At 43.3% G+C, this 21,216-nt stretch overlaps 1 protein-coding gene and 2 pseudogenes across 1 annotated transcript in view; 2 read left to right on the top strand and 1 right to left on the bottom strand.

Moving 5' to 3' along the window:
* Positions 1 to 1,474, top strand: part of PAK4 (p21 protein (Cdc42/Rac)-activated kinase 4) — a 32,534-nt gene extending 31,060 nt beyond the window's left edge. The window contains exon 8 of the mRNA XM_006901122.1: positions 1,469 to 1,474. Coding sequence (XP_006901184.1) covers positions 1,469 to 1,474 — 6 coding nt within the window. The remainder of the gene's footprint in view (positions 1 to 1,468) is intronic.
* Positions 1,475 to 3,216: 1,742 nt separating this feature from the next.
* On the bottom strand, positions 3,217 to 5,213 carry LOC102861715 (annotated as a pseudogene).
* A 39-nt stretch (positions 5,214 to 5,252) lies between these two features.
* LOC102862118 lies at positions 5,253 to 7,250 on the top strand (annotated as a pseudogene).
* Positions 7,251 to 21,216: the final 13,966 nt, after the last annotated feature.

The raw sequence follows: 21,216 nt of genomic DNA on the forward strand, positions 1-21,216 counted from the left end.
ATGTTCATTGAAATGAAAAATAAACAACCTAAATTAAAACAACAACAACAACAAAAAACCCATGTTGTTGTTATTAGAATGAGTTATAGAATGAGACTGGGAGAATTCCATTTTTTTCCAATTTCTAAAATATGTAGATTGGTGATAATTCTTCTCTGAATGTTTGGTAAAATTAACTTGTAAAACCATCTGGTCCGGGACTTTTTTTGTTGTTGTTGAAAGTTGTTTTATTACCTTTTTAATTTCTTCTTTTATAATGGGTCTATTCAGATGTTTAATTTCATTCTCTTTCAGATTAGGTAAATTGTGAGTTTCTAAGCATTTGTCCATTTCTTTTAGGTTTTAATATTTGTTTTTAATTTTTATTTGTTTCTCATAATATCCCACTGTTAAACTTTTTCTCTTAGTTGGTTCTGTTGTGACACTGTCCTTCGCATCTCTTATTTGGATTATTTGTGTCTTTTCTTTCTTTTCCTTTGTTAGTTTTCCTAGTGGTTTGTCAATTTTATTGACCTTTTCAAAGAACCAACTCCTGGTTTTGTTGATGGTTTCAATTTTATTTCTGTTTTCAATTTAATTTATTTCTGCCATAATTTTTATAATTTCAGGTTTTTTAAAACTCAGTTCCGAGTTTTCTTGCTGCTCTTTTTCAATTTGTTGGAGATGTTGACAAAGAGAGTCAATTATAATTTTATTCTTGCCTTTTGATGTGTGTGATTATTGCTATAAATTGACCTCTAATTACTGCCTTGGCTATTTCCCAGAGGCTTTGCTAAGTTTTGTTTTCATTGTCATTTGTTTCAGGAAACATTTTAATCTCATTTTTTGTTTCTTTTATTACCCACTCTTGTTCAAGCAAGGTGTTGTTCAGCTTCCCAATGTATGGGTTTTTTCCCTTCTTTATCCTCTTGTTATTAGTTTCTAATTTTATAGCATTGTGGTCTGAGTTGCTTTGTATTATTTCTATAGCTTTTAAATTTATTAATGCTTGCCTTGTGACCTAAAATATGATCTATTCTGGAGAACATTCCATGCACATTGAAGAAGGTATACAGTGCTTTTTTTTTTCATTAGCCTGTATATGAGATCAAGTTGGTTTATTGTGAGGTTTAATTCTTCAGCATCTTTGTTGAGTTTCTTTCTGGTAATTCTATCTTCTCTTGAGAGTGGTATAGTGGAGATTCCTAATACTATAGTATTTCTTTACTCAGTTTTGTTAATGTTTGCTTTGTATATTTTGCAGGTCTTTCATTTGGTGCATAGATATTTATTATTGTTATGTCCTCTTGTTCTATTGACCTTTTAAGCATTATGTAGCGACCTTCCTTGTCCTTTGTGATGGTTTTTGCATTAAAATCTATTTTATCAAAGATTAATATTACTACTCCTGATTTTTTCTGGTTGCCATTTGCTTAGTATTCCCTGCCTCCCCCCACTCTTTTAGTCTTTCCTTATCTTCACTTTTCAGATGTGAGACTTATAGACAGTGTATTGATGGGTTGTTTAGTTCTGGGGGTTTTTATTCAATCTGCCACTCTTTTTCTCTTAAGTGGTGCATGTAAGCGATTCATATTCAGTGTAATTATTGAGAGGCTAGGTTTTATCACTATCATTTAGTTGAGTTCTTCTTGGTGTTGCTGCCGATTACTCCGATTACTTTGGTTCATCCTGCTTTCTGTGGCACCTCTGTCAGAAGACCGCCTCTCAGTGTTTCCTACAATGTTGGTCTTGTTTTTACAAATTCCCTTAGGTTCTGCTTTTCTGATAATATCTTGATCTCTCCATATTTGAAGGATAGTTTTGCAGAATACAATATTTTCGGTTGACAGTTGTATTCTTTAAGTGTTCAATCTATGTTATTCCACCATCTTCTTGATTGCATGGTTTCTACTGAGAATTCTGCACTTAATCATATTTACTCTCTCTTTTAGGTTACTCTTTGTTTCTCCCTCGCTGCTTTCAGCATTCTCTTCCCCCCCCCCTTTTTTTTCCTTCTGGCGAATTTGACTATAATATGCCTTGGTGATTTTCCTTTAGGGACTATTCTGTATAGTGTTCTCTCAGCTTCTTGAATATATATTATCTCATTCTTCATTATGCCTGGAAAGTTTTCTTCTAGTAATACTTCCACAACTTTCTCAGTGTCTTTACCTGCTTCTTCCTGTTCTGGAATTTCCATTACGTGCATGTTATTTGTCTTGATGGTTTCCCACTTTATTCTTACGTTTTCTTCCTTTTTAATTCTGCTTTTTGTTCTAGCAGATCAGTGGTGACAATTCTATCTTCTATTTCACTGGTTCTGTGTTCCATCCCTTTAGCTCTGTTCATATGTTGTTAACCAGATGCAGAAAGAAAATGGGGGTATGAGGAAAAGAATTCTGAGGAAGAGGAATGCTAAGGCAGAGGTCCTCTTACAGCTTAGCACTGTGAAAATGCATCTTTCTCAGTCTTCTTGTGGTTTGTATTTAACTTAAGCCTATTAAAAATGCCTATCTCATGAGGCTGTATTTTCCCTATATATAAATGTTGCCAGCATAATGGACAAGCTTAATTCTTAAACCCAGTCCAAAATTCAGACACAGTATCCCCTCTAGTGGGAGGCTAGGCAGAATTCTCTGTTTGCAGAGGGTTCTCATTTCTGCCTGGACTGTGATCTCAGCTGAGGCTAGGCTATGCTGAGCTATCCATATTCCTCCAACATGTTGGCAGCACCTGAAATATTGGTCCTTATATTCTGGATTGTGGTCTCTTGTTTTTCCAGACCCTCTAATGCCTCATTTGTTTTATCTGGATTGTTGTCATAGATTCTGGTTTCCAGGAATCCATTGATACTGTGTAATTTTGGGAAAGTGACATCTTGTTTTGGGTTTGTGTAGGGTATGAGGTATTCTGCTAATTCTGTGACATTGCTGTGGTAGAGTTTTTCATGCCTGGGGCCTTAATGGGCTCTTTGTCTGAAAACCTAGGCTCAGGAAGTCCCTGCTCTAGAGGAGGACAGGGCAGCTATCCTGCCTTAGTTTCTCTCTAAGCTTTTGACTCAAGGGACGGCTTCCTTCAGTTGGGGAGAGACATGGCCTGTGAGTTAACAGTCTTCTCTGCCAGGAAACTGCTACACCTAGGCAGATGTGTCCAAGGCACCCAAGGCTAAAGGCAGCTCAAGCTCTGGGAGAGGAGAGGAAATGGGATTACCTATGATATTGGAGTCCCTGGTGCAGTTCAGAAGGGTGGCAGCAGGCTGTCCTCTCGACAATTGGGTGTCCAGGCAGCAGAGGTAGGTCCTCCAGGTGGTGGGGCTAGTGGACAGGAGCATCCCAGCAGCAGGGCTGTGGGAGCAGGTTCTCCAAGCATGGGTGCCCAGGCGTCCAGGTGGCTGGTGGGAGCATCCAGGCAGCAGGTTTGGGGGTCCAGGAGGCAAGACTAGGGCCACCAGACAGAGGGGCCTGGGACCTTCAGGCAGTGAGGTCTGTGTCTAGTGCTCCAGGTAGGAGAGCAGTCCAGGCCACACTAAGGAATTTTTTATACAGGTACCTAGTTAATTGACTGCAACAGACCCATAGCTGCTGACAAGGCATGCGGTGACTCAGAAAGAACTGTTTTAAAGGAATATATGATTAGAAATTTGTATGACAACAGTCCAGAATAAGAGATTCATAGCAAAGTGGTCTTGGGGATGGGGAGCAAGGGAAGATTTTTTTTTAAAGTGAACTGGAGGTAGTAGGGAGGAAAATGTGCAAGAGTGAATGAATGAAAATCCAACTTTTTTGTAAACTTTCATTAAAATCACAATAAAAAAGATTGTAAAAAGAAAATCTTGGAGTCCTGTTAACATATTTTACTATATATGTAGTAAGAAACTTCTCAATAAAAGCATGAAGATGTGAGGTCAAGAGAACACTCAACCATGAGTTCCTCTCCCTTTACCTCTTGACTAGTCTTGAGTTGTTCATTCCAATCACCCAGCACTTTCCTGCTGATCAGAGATGTGCAATAATCTCTGATAGACTGAGTTCATTGTTACAGTCTCTTTGGCAATCCATCTCATTGAGGGTCTTCCTCTCTTTTGCTGATACTGCACCTTTCCAAGAATGATGTCCTCCTCCAAGGACCAACCTCTCCTAACAACATATACAGAATATATGAAAGGAATCTTCACCATTCTTATCTCCCAAAGAGTGCCCTGGTTACATTTTCTAGAAGACATATTTGGCAATTCTTTCAGTACCCTCCTTCATACACCACAACTCAAAGACACCAATTCTTCTTCTGTCATTTTTAGTTCACTTTCCAACTTTCAGATGCATAACAAGTAATTGAAAAGACAAGAAATTGAGACTTGAATTAGATGCACCTCAGTCTTTAAACTGACATCATTGTTCCTTAACATCTTAGAGAAGTCCTTGACAACAGATTTACCCAATGCAATTTTTCTCCCCACCCCCACCCCCACGTGGGTAATGATTTTTTGGTTGCCAAGAATATTCTAAACATTATTTCAAAGTGGTAAAATCCAGGAAAATCTGAGAAATGATAATTCAAAAATGACAGCTACATTCACAGATAGGTTTACATGGGATATACATATAAACCACCTATTTTGTATTTTTTTTCAGTGTATCTGTAAAAGGATCAAGACCACTGATCCTCAAAATATGTTATTTTGTACATTAGAGTACACAGAACAAAAGAGACATTTTGCCTGAAGGTGACTGAAAAGCATTTTTACGTAGAACCATACCATCTGAAATAGAAGGACTGGACCACAGGGCCTGTGGTGTTCATTAGCTTGAGCTCTCCTTTTTGGCTGTAATAGTCTCTAGTTGGAGCTGTTTCCTCTAAACCTTCTGGCTGCTGCTTGTCATCATCATCATCATCATCATCATCATCATCATCATCATCCTGGGGATCGAGGTCTGGGTATTTCTGAGTGCATTCCTGCATGGCCTGGAACTGGTCTACAAAGTCTGACCTCTTGTCATCTTCTATCCTATAGTGGAAGCAGAAGGCTGACTTGACCTGTTCCCCACAGGGGCTACTGGCCGTTCCTCGAGGCACAGGCAGTTCCAGTTAATGTCTCCATTTGGCAGAATTAATCCATGCTCCTCGTATGGATCTTTGGGGCCATCAGCCACCAGCTGTTCATTGCTTAGACTCTCCTGGTCATTTTTGGTCACAAATATGATTTGATCATTTCCTTCTTGCCAGCAGAAGACCATGGTGGCACCCAGCACTTGGACTTAGCTACAGAAGCTGTGATGGTGCCTGATAGTGTGACCTCTCAGGTAGGGTAGGCAGCGCTGACCCTGAGATATGTCTCTTGATTTCTTGACTGCTGTTGTTAAGGGTATTGGTTGTGAATTCAAGTGAAATTAAATTGCTCTTTTCTCCATCTATCATGATGTTGCTTATTGGCCTAGTGGTGAGGTTTTTTATCTTCTTGATGTTGAGATAGAATTTATATTGAAGAATGTAGGTTTTTTGTGTTGTTTTTTTTAAATTTATTTTATTATTATTTTTTGTGTGCGTGTACCGTCAAATCAGATCTGACTGGTACAGGAGGAGATTGTCCCTCCTTCCCCGGCAGAGCATCTGGTGGATTTGAACCGTTCGCCTCTGGGGTTGTAGTTGCAGCTCCTTGCCACTAGGCCACCAGAGCTCCCCAGAATGTAGGTTTTGAATATTAGTGTAATACTATTTTAAATGTGTCTCTTTTGTGATATGAAAGAGCAGATTAAGAATGCAAGCACAGATGGATGGGGAATATACAAGCTATCTGACCTCTAAAGAACCTAGTAGTAAAAGCTCAGAAGAAACAAGGATCTTACCCCAGAGGAAACTGATGTTGCCAGACTTCTAGTCCCTTAAACTTCAAAAAATTAAATTTCTGTTTATTAAAGGAATGTAATGGTATTTCTGTTATAGCAGCACTAAGATAACTAAAAGATAACTAAGATAACTAAACTCAAAGTAGAAGACTTGATGCTGGAGTGAGGGTCCCAATTCAAGGAAAAGCAGGAGGAGCAGCTGCACCTCCTCGATGAACTGGTGGGCAAAGTGCAGAGCCTGGACCTTTCCACTGCAGCTGAGATGACCTGTGGAGCGCCTCCAGGGGCCTCCTGCTCCTAGATTGAGTGTGGCAGGCCAAACTGCAGAACTGACCACGGACAGAAGTGCGGGGGACCTGGCTATAGGGGCCTGGTCACTGTTGCACACAACGCCTGGCAGAAAGCCATAGACTTTGAGATGTTCTGAGTGCCCTGACCGAGGTGGAATAGCTCTCTAAGATGGTCTCTGGAGCCAAACTGAGAGCAGATGAAGCAAAGCAGAGTGCTCAGGAGGTTCTGCTGAAAACAAACACCACCAAAGAGAAGGTGGACAAGAGCAACGAGGACCTGCGTAATCTGATCAAACAAATCAGAAACTTTCTGATCCAGGACAGTGCTGACTTGAACAGCATCGAAGCAGTTGCTAATGAAGTGTTGAAAATGAAAATGGCCAGCACCCCAGAACAGTTACAGAACCTGACGGGCGACATCCAGGAACGAGTTGAAAGCCTTTCTCAAGTAGAAGTTATTCTACAACAAAGTGCTGCTGACATTGCCAGAGCAGAAACGTTGTTAGAAGCTAAAAGAGCCAGCAAGGGTGCAACAGACCTTAAAGTCACTGCAGACAGAGTAAAGGAAGCCCTGGAAGAAGCTGAAAAGGCCCAGATTGCTGCTGAGAAGGCAATAAAAAAGGTAGATGAAGATATTCAAGGAGCACAGAACCTGCTGACCTCAATCGAGTCTGTAACTGCAGCCTCTAAAGAAACCTTGGACAACGCCTCCCAGCGCATCAGTGAGCTACAGAAAAATGTGAACGAACTTAAGGACAAGGCATTCCAGAACGCTAGGGAGGCTGATTATATTGGAAAAGCTGTACACGATGTGAAACAAAATGCATATGATGTGAAGAACACTCTGCAGCTTGAAGTGGATGAAAAGTATAAGCAAGCAGAAAATGAAATTGCCAAGAAGACCCAAGAGTCAGCTGATGCCAGAAGGAAAGCTGAAATGCTACAAAATGAAACAAAAACACTTTTGGCTCAAGCAAACAGTAAACTGCAACTGCTGAAAGATTTAGAAAGAAAGTATGAAGACAATCAAAAATACTTAGAAGATAAAGCTCAAGAATTAGTGAGACTCGAAGGAGAAGTCCGCTCACTCTTAAATGACATTAGCCAGAAAGTTGCTGTTTATAGCACCTGTTTGTAACAGAGCAGGAAAGAGCTAGAGGTATGTAAGGCGGCTGAGGGGACCTAAGTAATAATAGCTACAATTTAAAAACTGCCTTGATGATCTTCAGAATAAAACACTCAATAGCTATTTAATGTTTTTAATTACCAGATTTTGTATGGCATAAAATAGAGTACAATGCTTTTTTATTAAAAAAAAAAAAAAGATAACTAAACTAGGTCTGGTGGCATAGTCCAAGGAGAGTTGTACTACTAAACCAAGGGCCATGCCTCTCTGCTGGTTTGAATCCATCAGCTGCTTCATCGGAGAAAGACTGATAGTGTCCTGTGTGATTTACAGCTTCAGAAACTTACCGAATCATCAACTGTGAGTAAGTTCAGACTTGACAGTATGAAAATAGGATGGTAAATAAGACAGAATTTGGTACCAGACAGTAGGGTGCTGCTCTAAGAAATAATAAAAATATGGAAGTGGTTATGGAATTGAGTAATGGTTAGAGGGTGAAAGCTTTAAGTTGCCTACTAGTAAATTCCTAGATTGTTTTGATGAGACAGTTGGTAAAATTATGGACAATTGTGGCAATTCTGGTGAGGCTCTAAAGGAGGTGAGAAGAGCTATAGAATCTTTGTCATCTTAGAGAGTATAGATGGTGCCATCAGCAGAACATCAAGAGACATGTGGACGCTAATTTGCTTCTGGTGAGGCTTTTAAAGAATGATGAACATGTGATTGGATAGTGGAAGAAAGATGACACATTTCATGCAGAAACAAAGAGCTTGTTTAAATTATGTCCTAATGTTGCAAAGTAGGATTTCCAAGAGGTAAATTTGGATATTTGGCTGAGGAAATGTCTAAGCAAGATCTTAAAGGGACCACACAATTTCTACTCACTACTTGTAAAGCATTAAGGGAAAGAGATTAATTTGAAAATGAACAAAACCAGAACTTAGTTTTAAAGTGTGTCTTGGATTCATTTCTTTTGCGCTGTTAAAGAGCAGATGAAGCAAGCAAGCACAAGTACATAGGAAAGTTGCAAACCATGTTATTACAAGGAATCTAGGAATGGAAGCTGAAAAGAAACTTTCCCCTAAAGTGCCCTGAATTCAGGCATCTAGCCTCCTTCTGACCTGTGAGGAAAAGGTTAAATTCTGTTCATTAATGCCACCTACTTGAGGTATTTCTGTTAGAGCAGCACTAGAAGTTATTGCTAAAACTCAAAGACTATATATTCTGCAGTGGGGATTATGTTGTTGTTGTTGTTATGTGCCGTCGAGTCACTTGCAACTCATAGCGACCCTATGTACAACAGCGCTAAACTCTGCTCTGTCCTGTGCCAATCACACTGTCTCTGACACTCCCATCCCGATTATCCCAGTCACTGAATCAATCCACCTCACAGAGGGCCTTCCCCTCCTGCACTGCCCCTCCACCCTCCCAAGCACTCTCCAAGGACTGGTCCCTCCTTACAACATGTCCAAAGTATGTTAGACAGAGCCTCAGAATCCTTGCCTCCAAGGAGCATCCCACTTTAACCCTTTCCAGGATGAATCTGTTTGTTTCCCTAGCAGTCCATGGTACTCTCAATACTCTTCTCCAGCACCACAGCTCAAAGGCATCAATTCTCCTTCTATCCTCCCTAGTCATTGTCCAACTCTCTGATGCTAAACAAGTGATTGCAAAGACCATGCCTGTATCAGACGCACCTTAGTCTCCAGAGAGACACCATTGCTCTTCAGTACTCTGGAGAGATCCCTAACAGCAGACTTTCCCATGGCAATGCGCCTTTTAATTTCCTGGCTGCTGGTGCCAAGAGTGTTGACTGTGGAGCCAAGCAAACTAAAGCTATGAACAATCTCAATCTCTTCACCATCCATCCTGATGCTGCCAATTGGTCCAGTGGTGAGAATCTTTGTCTTCTTGACATTGACCCTCAATCCATATTGGAGGCTGCAGTCCTTGACCCTCTGCAGCAGGTGCTTCAGGTCCTCCTCAGTTTCAGCAAGCAGGGTTGTGTCATCTGCATAACGCAGATTGTTGATAAATCATCCACCAATCTTGACCCCACATTTCTCCTCATAGAGCCCAGCCTCCCGGATAATCTGTTCTGCATATAGGTTGAAAAGGTATGGAGATAGGATGCATCCCTGGCGTACACCCTTCCCAATTTTGAACCATGCAGTATTCCCTTGCTCTGTTCTTGATGAGTGCTTCCTGGTCCAAGTATAGGTTTCGCATTAGAACGATCAAGTGTTCTGGGGTTCCCATTCTTCTCAGAGTCAGCCACAGTTTGTTATGATCCACACAGTCAAATGCCTTTGCATAGTCAATGAAACACAGATAGACATTTCTCTGGTATTCTCTTTCAGCTAAGATCCATCTAACATCAGCTACAATATTGCTAGTACCACGACCCCTTCTAAACCCAGCCTGGACTTCTGGCAGTTCTCTGCTGATGTGCTATTCCAGTCGTTTTTGGATAATCTTCAGTAGAATCTTACTTGTACGTGAAATCAATGTATGTGTTCTATAGTTTCCACACTCTGTTGGGTCACCTTTCTTTGGGATGGGAACAAATATAGATCTCTTCCAGTCAGTTGGCCAAGTGGTTGTTCTCCAGATTTCTTGGCACAACTTGGTGAGCACGTCCAGGGCAGCATCTGTTAGCTGAAATATGTCAATTGGTATACCATCTATTCCTGGAGCCTTATTTTTTGCCATTTCCTTCAAAGCAGCCTGAACATCTTCAATATAAAGAAAACAAAAATCTCACCACTGGATCAGTAAACAACATCATGATAGATGGAGAAAAGATTGATGTTGTCACGGCACCTGTCTTACTTAGAGCCATCATCCATACTCATGGAGGCTGTAGGCAAAAAATCAAATGACTTATTTGTAGTGGGCAAATCAGCAGCCACTTCAATTTAAACTGTTAAAGGGCAAAGATGTCACTTTAAAGACTAAGATGCTGAACTAAGATATGGTATTTTCGGTTGTTTAATATGCATGTGGAACTAAGTAAGCTGAAATTGATTGTTAACAATTTCAATCTCTTCTCCATCTAGCAAGGTGCTGCCAATTGGCCTAGTAGTGAGAATCTTTATCTTCTTGATGCTGAGCTTTAATCCATATTGGACTACTGTCCTTGATTTTCTGTAGCAAACACTTCAAGTCCTCCTCAGTTTCAGCAAGCTTGTGTCATTTCCAAAATACAGACTGCTGATGAGTCTTCTTCCAATCCTAATGCCACATTTCTCCTCATAAAGCCCAGCCTCCCCAATGATCTGTTCTGCCTATAGATTGAGGAGGTATGGAAATGGGATGCATCCCCAAAACACTCTTTTCTTGATTTTGAACCATGCCAGCAGTCAGGAAACCAAAAGATTAATTGCATTGGGGAATTCTGTTGTCAAGGACTTCTCCAGAGAGAACAACCACGTCTGTCTAGAGACTAAGGAGCACCTGATCCTGGGCCATGGTATTCCCAGTTATTGGCTACATATCAGAGAGTCGGACAATGACTAAGGATGACAGAAGGATCAAGGCCTTTGTGCTGTGGTGCTGGAGGAAAGTATTAAACATTTGATAGACTGCCAAGAGAAGAAACAGGTTTGTCCTAGAAAGGGTGAAACCAAGTTGCCCTTTGGAAGCAAGGATTTTGAAGTTCCATCTCACATACTCTGGGCATGTTGCCATGAGGGACCAGTCCTTGGAGAAGGACATCATGCTTGGAAAGGTGGAGGGACAGCACAAGAGAGAGAGACCCTGGAGAAGATGGACTGACACAGTAACTGGGGTAATGAAGGTATGTGTGTCAGAAATAGTGAGTCTGGCTCAGAATAGGGCAAGGGTCAGACCGAGGATCACTATGAATCACAGATGAATCGATGGCACATAACAACAATATGTATGTGAAAGGTGGATACTGAGTAAAGAAAACTAAAGAAGGATTGAGGCTTTGGACTTGCTGGGTGGGAAAAGAATATTAAATGGACTGTCAAAAAAACCCCAAACGAATCTGTATTGGAAAACGGTTTAGCTAGAGTACTTTTTAGAAACAAGAATGGTGAGACTCTGAGACTTCACCTCATATTTTTAAGTGCCATCAAGTAGAGTATCATTCATAGCAACCCTCTGAGCAATAGATTTGAACCCTGTCCCATCCATCATCTCTGACACTTGCCCCCATTGCTGCAGTCATGGTCTTGATCCATCTTGCTGAGGATCTTCCTCTTATCCTCCCTCCACTTGTCCAAGCGTGATATCCCTTTCCAAGGAACAGCCTCTCCTTGCAACATGTCCAAAGTATAAGAGACAAAGCTTCGCCATCCGTGTCTATTAGGAGGCACTTTGCACTTTTCCCAAGACATTAATTCTTTTGTCGGCCAGTGGGATATTCCATACTCATTTAAAATGCCACAACTCAAAGACATCAATTCTTCCATCATCCTTATTCATTGACCAGGTCTCAGATACATAGCAAGTGATTGAAAAGACCGTGGACCACCTTAGTCTTCAAGCAGACAGCATTGCTCTTCAGTATCTTGGAGATGTCCCTGACAGCAGACTTGCCTAAAGCAAACTTTAGGCATGTTATTAGGAGGGGCTAATTCCTGGGAAAGGACACCAGACTAGGCACACTGGACCAGACGAGGCACACTGGACTGTCAGTATGTGGTCACATGTTGGTTTTCTGTGCTGTAGAGTCAGATCAATGTACAGTTGACCCTGCACTGGATTTCCAAGGCCGAAAATCACTGGGAGGGGACTGCTGATCTTCCATCCATGGAGCTTCTGGTAGAAACAAACCACTAGGGAGGCTCACCTTTGGGGTTCGCAGTGCAACTCCACGCAGACTGCGCCTCCCAAACACCTCTAAAATGAAGTTGTTGTTGTTGTTGTTGTTTGTCTCTAAGTCATGGCTGACCCTGCAGCTGGCTCTCCAAGGCTGTAAATCACACGGAGGAGATTGTTGCCCCATCTTCCATTGAGTAGCCAGTAGATTTAAACTGTCTGCCTTTGGGTTGGCTGCACAACTCCTTACCTCTAAGCTGCCAGAGATCCCGAAAGTGGAGTTAAGGCTCCAGTTTCAGACTGCCATATTGCCTCTGGTTTTAAACTTCTGTACACTATGACAAGTGTCCTTATGAGAGAAAGGTAGCATAAGTTTGAGGCCTTCAGAGAAAACCATGGAGAAGGATATGGAGGCTGGAGTAATGCAACCCTAAGCCACCAGAACACCTGGAGCCACCAGAAGCTGGAAAAGGCCAAGAAGGGTTCTTCCCTAGAGCCTTCAGAGGAAGCTTGATACTGGTGACACTTCAAATGTAGATTTCTAGCTTCCAGAACTGTAAGAGTTAAATTCCATTTCAAGCCACCAGGTTTGTGGTTATGTGTCACAGTAGCCTCAGCACATGAATATACCCTCCTGGCAGCCCTTTGAGGAAATGTCATTGTCATCTCCCTTTGCAGATAGAGACCAGAGAACAAAGAAGTCAAGTCACAAGTGGAGGTCACACATCAAGAAAGCGGTGGAGCTAAGCATTTGGCCTAAGAGTCTGTACACAAAATCAGCATGCCACATTACCTCCTGAGGTTGGGGTCAGTAATCCCACCACTGCCCCAACTGAGGCACTTCAAGGCTGGACAGGATCTTTTGTTTCCAGGACAGCCATTACTCCACTGGGAACAGGTGGTCCCTAGGACGAGACTCAGGAAAGGCAGCAATTGGTCAAGTCCTGTCCAAGCAGAAGACAGGAAGTGGAGAGATTAGGGTTGCAGGACAAAAAAGGCCTGGTCTGCAGTCAGACAGATGGAGACACATGTTCAATGTGTTCTAGTGATTGTTCCTCGAAAACCAGCTAGTGTCTACTTGACTCAGTCCACTTGACTGGTGTTGACTTGAAAGGTTCAGAGCCTTTCTCCAGAAAGTCAAAAGTTCTCACAGGTGTTTGGAAACTGCTGAGTTAACAAAACAAAGATAACCTTCCTTCTCCTTCCCTCTCTCTTCTCTGTACTTTTATCTCTATCTTTCTCTATTTCACTCTGCCATTTTATTTTCCTATTTGAACAGGTAACTGTGGTGTAAAACATGAAAGATTCCAAAGGAAGTAAATTGGAAAGTCGACTTCCCCGCTTTTCCATCAGCCTCTCTCCCCAGGACATCCATCCCCGAATCTCCACAGAGAAAGAGCATAGTGTGTACCCAAAATGCTTGTCTGTATACATGAAGGCTTCAGTTTGTACACACAGGAGAATAACATACACATTCTGCTCTTTTCTATCCAGCAGTGTATCTTGAAGAGTTTGGTGGCTTAGTGAAAAGGCACTGCACTGTCAACCCAAAGGTAGGTGGCTTGAATCCACCAACTGCTACAAGTTGAGAAGGATGGGCATTCTTCTGCTGTGTGATTTACTGCCTCTGGAAACTTGCTGGAGGGTCAGCCAGGAGTCAGTTCTGACTCAGCTGTAAATAACAATAACAACATGTGTTGGTAGTTGTTGCCTAAAAATCAACTAGCATCCACTTGACTCTGGCTCATGACAACCCCACAAACCCATCTGCCCCCCTCCTGATCAGTCTGACATTCCCAGCCCCTGCAATCATGGGGGATTTAGAACCTGCTTCTGTTCCCTAAAGCTGTAGCTGCCCCCTCCCACCAGCAGGGCAGGACCCCCATCTGAGCTGGCATGCCTAGGGGTAGCACAGGTTTTGAGAGAGGAGACAGGAGGACTAGCCCCCAGTTGGTTGGATGCATTTTTGATGGACAGGCAGCCTCATTCCTTGCGGGAACAGGTTTTCCCTTCTGCCCACTCAGCAAACAGCACTCATTGGATTCTGTGTCAGCCTTGTGCTGGGAACCAATAAATCCACTCAGCGCCCCACCCTGGCAAATCAACCCTTCTCACAAGACGAGACAGATCATGCTTCACGTGGTCATGCATATTTGCACACCAGCCTCAGAGCAGTAAAGACAAGACTAGGCAGATCCAAACCCACTGCCTTAAAGGTGATCTGCCCTAAAGCCACCTCCCATTGTATTTCTGAGATTGTAGATCTTTGCTGTGGAAGACTGCCCACTTTCTGTCATGGATCGGCTGGTGGATTTGAACCAGCAATCATTTGGTTAGGAGCACCACCTAGACCCACTGCATTATCAAAGGCTCTTTCATGTAGCCACAGGGAATTGTTTTGTTGTTGTGTGCCATCAAGCCAGAATTGATCATCAAGCAGGAGTTCAGAGGCTGTAACTAGCAATAGAGGAGAGTGACTGTTGCAGACCGTGGGTCCCAAAGAATGGAATGATTTTATAATTATTAATAAAGAGACAAACAGCCAGGAATGAGATAGAGCAGAGAGCATAAAACAGTTCTCGACTGAAGACCTCAAGCCATGCTTCTCTGAGTGTTTATTTAGAATCATAAGATAATAAAAGTAAAATCACAAGGAAGTACAAAACAAAGGATAATGGTGAAGTCTTTTACAGATAAGGCCAAGTTCCTCTTTATGCTAATCTCAAGAGGGAGGGGTTCATTTGACACAAACTAAGAACAATGTTAACTCCTAGGGAACACCCCATTGCCGCAAGGTGGCCTTCAGTTTGTATCAAGCTTCCCTCATTTCCAGCATTTGGTCTACTATTATTAAATTTGATATTCGGCTTCCCTCAAGTGATGATCTTTCTTTTGCTTTTGAGTTGACAGCACAATTCCTTACCCACTAGGCTACCAGAGTTCCCTGTAATACCAAACAAGTACCAGCCTCCTTTACTGTCTAGTTTTACTGAATATTTTTTCTCCAGTCACTCTATTCCTCAATTTGCTTTTTTTATAATTCTTTTTTTTGTTTTATTTAAATTTATTATTAATTTCAGTAAAAATTTACAGAGACTTTGGATTTCTATTCATTCATTGTTGCACTTTTCTCCCCTCCCAACCCTCCCTCCTAGTACACTACCCTCCTGGTGAAAGGCTGTAAGTAGCCTATAATCTATATACTTTGTAATTTTCCACTGCCTAGGGTTTAAGTTCATTTGTTTGTAAGACCATCCTATACTCAATATTCCAAGAAATGGCTAAATTACATGAACCTTGTGTTCTGAGAACTAGCTGACCACAAGAGTTAGGCAAATATCACATGAACCTTGTGTTCTGAGAACTAGCTAGCCACAAGAGTTAAGCAAATATCACATGAACCTTGTGTTCCGAGAACTAGCTGACCACATGGGTTAGGCAAAAATGTTAAGACCTGTTTAACTGCCACGAGTGCAAAAATAAGATATTGTGTAAATATGCTATGTAATCCGTATATGATGCTGAACCAATGAAATTAAACTGTGCTCCAATCACCCAATGAGAAACTAGTGCCCTAATGAATCCCCCTAGAGTGTATAAAAAGAGCTGAAATTGTCTGCTCGGGGTCGACGCCTCTGTCTCCTGCGTGAGATACGAGACGACCCGGAGCTCCGAATAAACTTCTTGCTTTTGCATCAAGTCGGCGTCTTGGAGTTGTCGGTGTTTGCTGCCCACTCGGAACAAGACCACCACTCAGGGGTCTTACATCTGGGGGCTCGTCCGGGATTGGGCGCGACCACCCACCACTCCTAAGACTAACCCCTTGGAGGTAAGAGGATCCTCAAGAGTAAATGTGTGTGTGTGTGTGTGTGTGTGTGTGTGTGTGTGTGTGGCGTCATGAAACGAAAGTGAATTGAAAGTGAAACTGAGTGGTTGAGTATCTGCGACGTTTCTGGTGATTAAAGCGGCTGCAGCCAAGCACCGTAAGGAGCTGGTTGCCGGTGGCGGGTAGACGTGCCCAGAGCCCACAAGTCGCAACTCTTAGGGGACGCCCTGAGAGTGTTTGGAAGAAACGCCCGTAGCCCTGGCGATCTCTTATCTGGAAGGGAGAGAAAGCCCAGTTGAAGTTGCTTTCAGTTGGTTATGGGCTACGCCATGCAGTGAGCATAGTAGAGTGTTTGTATTACAGTCAGTCTTCCTGTCATTTTGTATGTGTATCCCTCTGTGTGTCTATTTCCTGACGGACATGGGACAGACAGTGACGACTCCTCTCTCCCTAACTCTGAGCCACCTTCCTGAAGTGAAATCCAGAGCTAACAATCTATCGGTGGGAGTAAAAAAAGGGCTTTGGCAAACTTTTTGCTCCTCTGAGTGGCCAACCTTTGGTGTGGGGTGGCCGCCCCAGGGAACTTTTGATTTAACCATTTTACTTGCAATAGAGGAGATTATTTTCCAGGACGAACCCGGAGGACACCCAGATCAGCAGCCATACATCCTTGTCTGGAAAAGTCTAATTAAAGATCCCCCGTCTTGGGTAAAACCCTGGATTGCAGGAAAAACCCTTCCTGCCCGAGCTTTAGCAGTACAAACAAAAGCAACAAGTAAAAAGCTCCTGCCATTGCATGAAGTGACACCAACAGCCCCAGCTCCCCCTGCTCCAAAAGTCTATCCCGAAACAGAGGGCCCCCCCGAGTGGGATCCACTCCCATATCAGGTCCCTAGCCCTGAGGAAATTCCAAATGCACCCTTAGTAAGTGGAGCTGCGAGAGGAGAAGGGGGACCAGCACAGGGAACCCAGAGTCGCTGGGGAGCGGGGCACGAGAGTCCAGATTCCACTGTAGCCTCACCCCTTAGGGCATATGGGGGGCCCCCGGAGGAAGGCCAGTTACAACCGCTACAGTATTGGCCCTTTTCCTCCTCAGATCTATATAACTGGAAAACTAACCACCCTTTCTTCTCAGACAATCCTACTGGGCTTATAAGTCTGATAGAGTCTTTAATGTTCTCACACCAGCCCACCTGGGATGATTGCTAACAACTCTTGCAGACCCTCTTTACCACAGAGGAAAGAGAGAGAATACAGACAGAGGCCAGAAAGAACGTTCGAGATGCCGCGGGGCACCCGGTGCAGACGCCCGTTGAAGTAGACGCTGGCTTTCCCTTGATCCGACCTACCTGGGACTAAACACCATTGAAGGTAGGGAGAGGCTGTCCAATTATCGCCAGATTCTAGTGGCGGGTCTCAGAGGGGCTGCCAGGTGTCCCACTAATTTGGCTAAGGTAAGAGAAGTCCTTCAAGGACCTACTGAACCCCCCTCTGTGTTCTTAGAAAGACTAATGGATGCCTATAGGAGATACACTCCCTTTGACCCCGCGTCAGAGGGACAGAAAGCAGCAGTAGTTATGGCTTTCATTGGGCAGTCTGCTCCAGACATCAGGAAAAAATTACAGCACATAGAGGGGTTGCAAGATTTTACATTAAGGGATGTAGTGAAGGAAGCTGAGAAAGTGTACCACAAGAGGGAGACAGAGGAAGAAAAAGCAGAAAGAGAGAAAAGGGGAAAAGAGGAAAGGGAAGACCGGCGAGATCGCCGGCAAGAGAGGAACTTAACTAAAATCTTGGCCGCTGTAGTAAGTGAAAAAGAGAGAGGTCAGAGAGAAGATAGGCAGAACAGATACCTGGGTAACAGGAAACCACGAGACCCAGAAGATAAAGAAATGAAAAGGAAACCACTACTGAAAAAGAATCAATGTGCTCTCTGTAGAGAGGAAGGACACTGGAAGCGAGAATGCCCCTGGAAATCGAAAGTATCAGAGAAATCAGGGATCTTCTTCCACAAGCACAACAGTGCCAGTGATAGCGAATAGGGGTGTCAGGGCTCGTCTCCCCTCCCTGAGCCTAAGATAACTCTATCCGTGGAGGGGAAGCTGCTCAAGTTCCTGGTAGATACAGGAGCCCAGCATTCAGTTTTAAAGCAACCCCTGGGTGAAGTAAGTGAAAAGAAGTCCATGGTAATAGGAGCTACAGGACACAAGCTCTACCCTTGGACCACTAGCCGAACCGTAGACTTAGGAAAAAGACAAGTCACCCATTCATTCCTCGTAATACCAGAGTGCCCAGTACCCCTGCTGGGAAGAGACTTATTAACAAAATTGAAAGCTCAAATTCATTTCACTGCAAGAGGGCCTGAAGTATTTTGGGAAAACTCTCCTGTCAGTATAGCCCTTACCTTACAATTAAAAGAAGAATATAGGTTATTGGAAACTGAACAAAAGTCAACAGTTGATGTTACTGAATGGCTTAATAAGTTCCCCGAGGCCTGGGCAGAAACAGGGGGGCTAGGTATGGCAAAAAATGTTCTGCCAATAGTAGTAGAACTAAAAGCAGATGCCTCCCCTATAAGAGTTAAACAATATCCCATGAGTAAAGAAGCCAAAGAGGGAATCAGACCACAGATCCTCAAATTCATAGAACAAGGAGTTCTAGTATCATGCCAGTCCCCCTGGAATACTCCTCTTCTCCCTGTAAAGAAACCAGGAACTAGTGATTACCGACCAGTGCAAGACTTAAGAGAAGTTAATAAAAGGATACAAGATATTCATCCTACTGTTCCTAACCCTTACACAGCATGTTGCCTCCTCAGAAATTATAGTACACTGTCCTGGACTTGAAATATGCTTTTTTCTGCCTACGCCTCCACCCCAACAGCCAAGCCATGTTCGCCTTTGAATGGAAGGATCCTGAAGCTGGAATAAATGGACAACTAACCTGGAGTCGGTTGCCACAGGGTTTCAAAAATTCACCTGTCCTGTTCAATGAGGCTCTGCATCGAGATTTGGCGGGATTCTGTGAACAAAACCCCCAGGTAACTCTGTTGCAGTATGTTGATGATCTGCTTCTAGCTGCTGATACAAAAGATGAGTGCATTAAAGGAACGAAAAGACTCTTAACTAAGCTAGGAACTTTAGGCTATCGAGCCTCAGGGAAGAAAGCTCAGCTATGCAGCACGGAAGTAAAATACTTGGGGTACATCTTAAAACACGGACAGAGATGGCTAACCGAGGCAAGGAAAGAAACTGTCATGCACATTCCACAGCCAACCTCATCGAAACAAGTGAGAGAATTCCTGGGTACAGCGGGATTCTGTAGGCTGTGGATACCTAGTTTTGCCTCCCTCGCTGCCCCCTTGTACCCACTAACTCGGGGTAAAGGAGAATTCGTTTGGGCTAGAGAGCATGAAACAGCCTTCAAGAACATTAAAAAAGCTTTACTCTCTGCACTGGCACTAGCCCTGCCTGACCTGACAAAACCCTTTGTCATGTATATTGATGAGAGAGACGGGGTAGCAAAGGGGGTGCTAACCCAGACTTTGGGGCCTTAGAAGAGACCAGTTGCCTACTTGTCAAAAAAATTAGACCCAGTGGCCAGTGGATGGCCAACCTGTCTGAAAGCTATTGCAGCAGCTGCTGTTCTTATAAAGGATGCAGACAAGTTAACTTTGGGACAACAAGTTACTGTTGTAGCACCCCATGCATTGGAGAGCATCATCCGGCAGCCCCCAGAACGGTGGATATCCAATGCACGTTTGACACATTACCAAAGCCTGCTGTTAAATGACAGAGTGTCCTTTGGGACCCCGGTTACCCTAAACCCAGCTACACTAATGCCAGCAAATGGAGAACCCAAACCGTTCCACCAGTGTGACGAAATACTGGCAGAGGAATCAAGCACCCGGCATGACCTGACCGATCAACCATGGCCGGGATGCCCATCTTGGTTCACCGACGGCAGCAGTTTTGTAGCTGGAGGTAAGCAGCTAGCTGGTGCAGCAGTAGTGGATGGAAAACGAATTATTTGGGCAAGTAGCCTTCCAGAAGGAACTTCAGCTCAAAAGGCAGAGCTAATAGCTTTGACAAAAGCTTTAGAACTATCAGAGAACAAATGCATTAATGTCTATACTGACAGCAGATATGCTTTTGCAACCACTCATGTACACGGAGCCATCTACCGGCAGAGAGGGTTGTTAACTTCTGCTGGAAAAGACATCAAAAACAAGAGTGAGATCCTCAGTCTACTTAAAGCTATTCACTTGCCAAAGAAACTGGCCATCATACATTGTCCGGGGCATCAAAGAGATAACAACCCAGTGGCTCGGGGAAATCAGATGGCTGATCAAATAGCAAAAAAAGCAGCCTATGGACCTTGTGTTTTCACTATGCAAACCTCCTGCAGCCCTGCTGGGGGCCTAAGTCCTAACTCCCGAATGGCTCCATACGAAACCCCTAGCAATAAAAATAAGAAAATAGCCCTGTCCAGCAAAGAAGGGCGGGATCTGTTACACTTACATCAGATGACACACCTTGGAGAAAAAAAGGTAAGAACCCTAATACAAGCCACTAATTATAAGATACTAGGGCTCAATGATTTAATTAGAGAAGTAGTCTCAAATTGTAAAGCTTGCTCTCTAACAAATGTTAAGTCCTCAACCATCTCAAAAGGTAAGAGACTCAGAGGTGATCGACCAGGTGCATACTGGGAAATCGATTTTACAGAAATTCAACCAGCAAAATACAACCACAAATATTTTTTAGTCTTCATAGATACTTTTTCAGGATGGGTTGAAGCCTTTCCCACCAGAAACGAGACCGCTAATACTGTTGCTAAGAAGATCCTGGAAGAAATCTTTCCGAGGTTTGGAATACCAAAAGTAACTGGGTCTGATAATGGCCCTGCCTTCGTTGCCCAGGTAAGTCAGGGATTGGCCAAGTGCTTGGGGATTGATTGGAAGTTACATTGTGCATACAGACCCCAGAGCTCAGGACAAGTCGAAAGGATGAACCGAACTATCAAAGAGACCTTAACCAAACTAGCCTTAGAAACCGGAATAAAAGATTGGACAGTCCTCCTTCCCTTTGTCTTGTTCCGAGTCCGGAACACCCCAGGACCGTTTAAGCTAACCCCATTTGAAATCCTATATGGAGATTCCCCACCAATTCTAACTATGAGTAATGTGCTTGATCCTGATAATGTCCCCTCTGTATCCTTGTTTACCCGTCTAAAAGCCCTAGAAGCTGTGAGAACCCAGGTTTGGCAACAAATAAAGGATGCATATGCGCCTGGGGAACTAAGAGTACCTCATACCTTCCAAGTGGGAGATAGCGTCTTCGTCCGACGACATCGGTCTAGTAA

Source organism: Elephantulus edwardii, unplaced genomic scaffold, assembly GCF_000299155.1.
Source record: "Elephantulus edwardii isolate Elephantulus edwardi_28Jun2011 unplaced genomic scaffold, EleEdw1.0 scaffold00308, whole genome shotgun sequence".
NCBI lineage: Eukaryota > Metazoa > Chordata > Mammalia > Macroscelidea > Macroscelididae > Elephantulus > Elephantulus edwardii.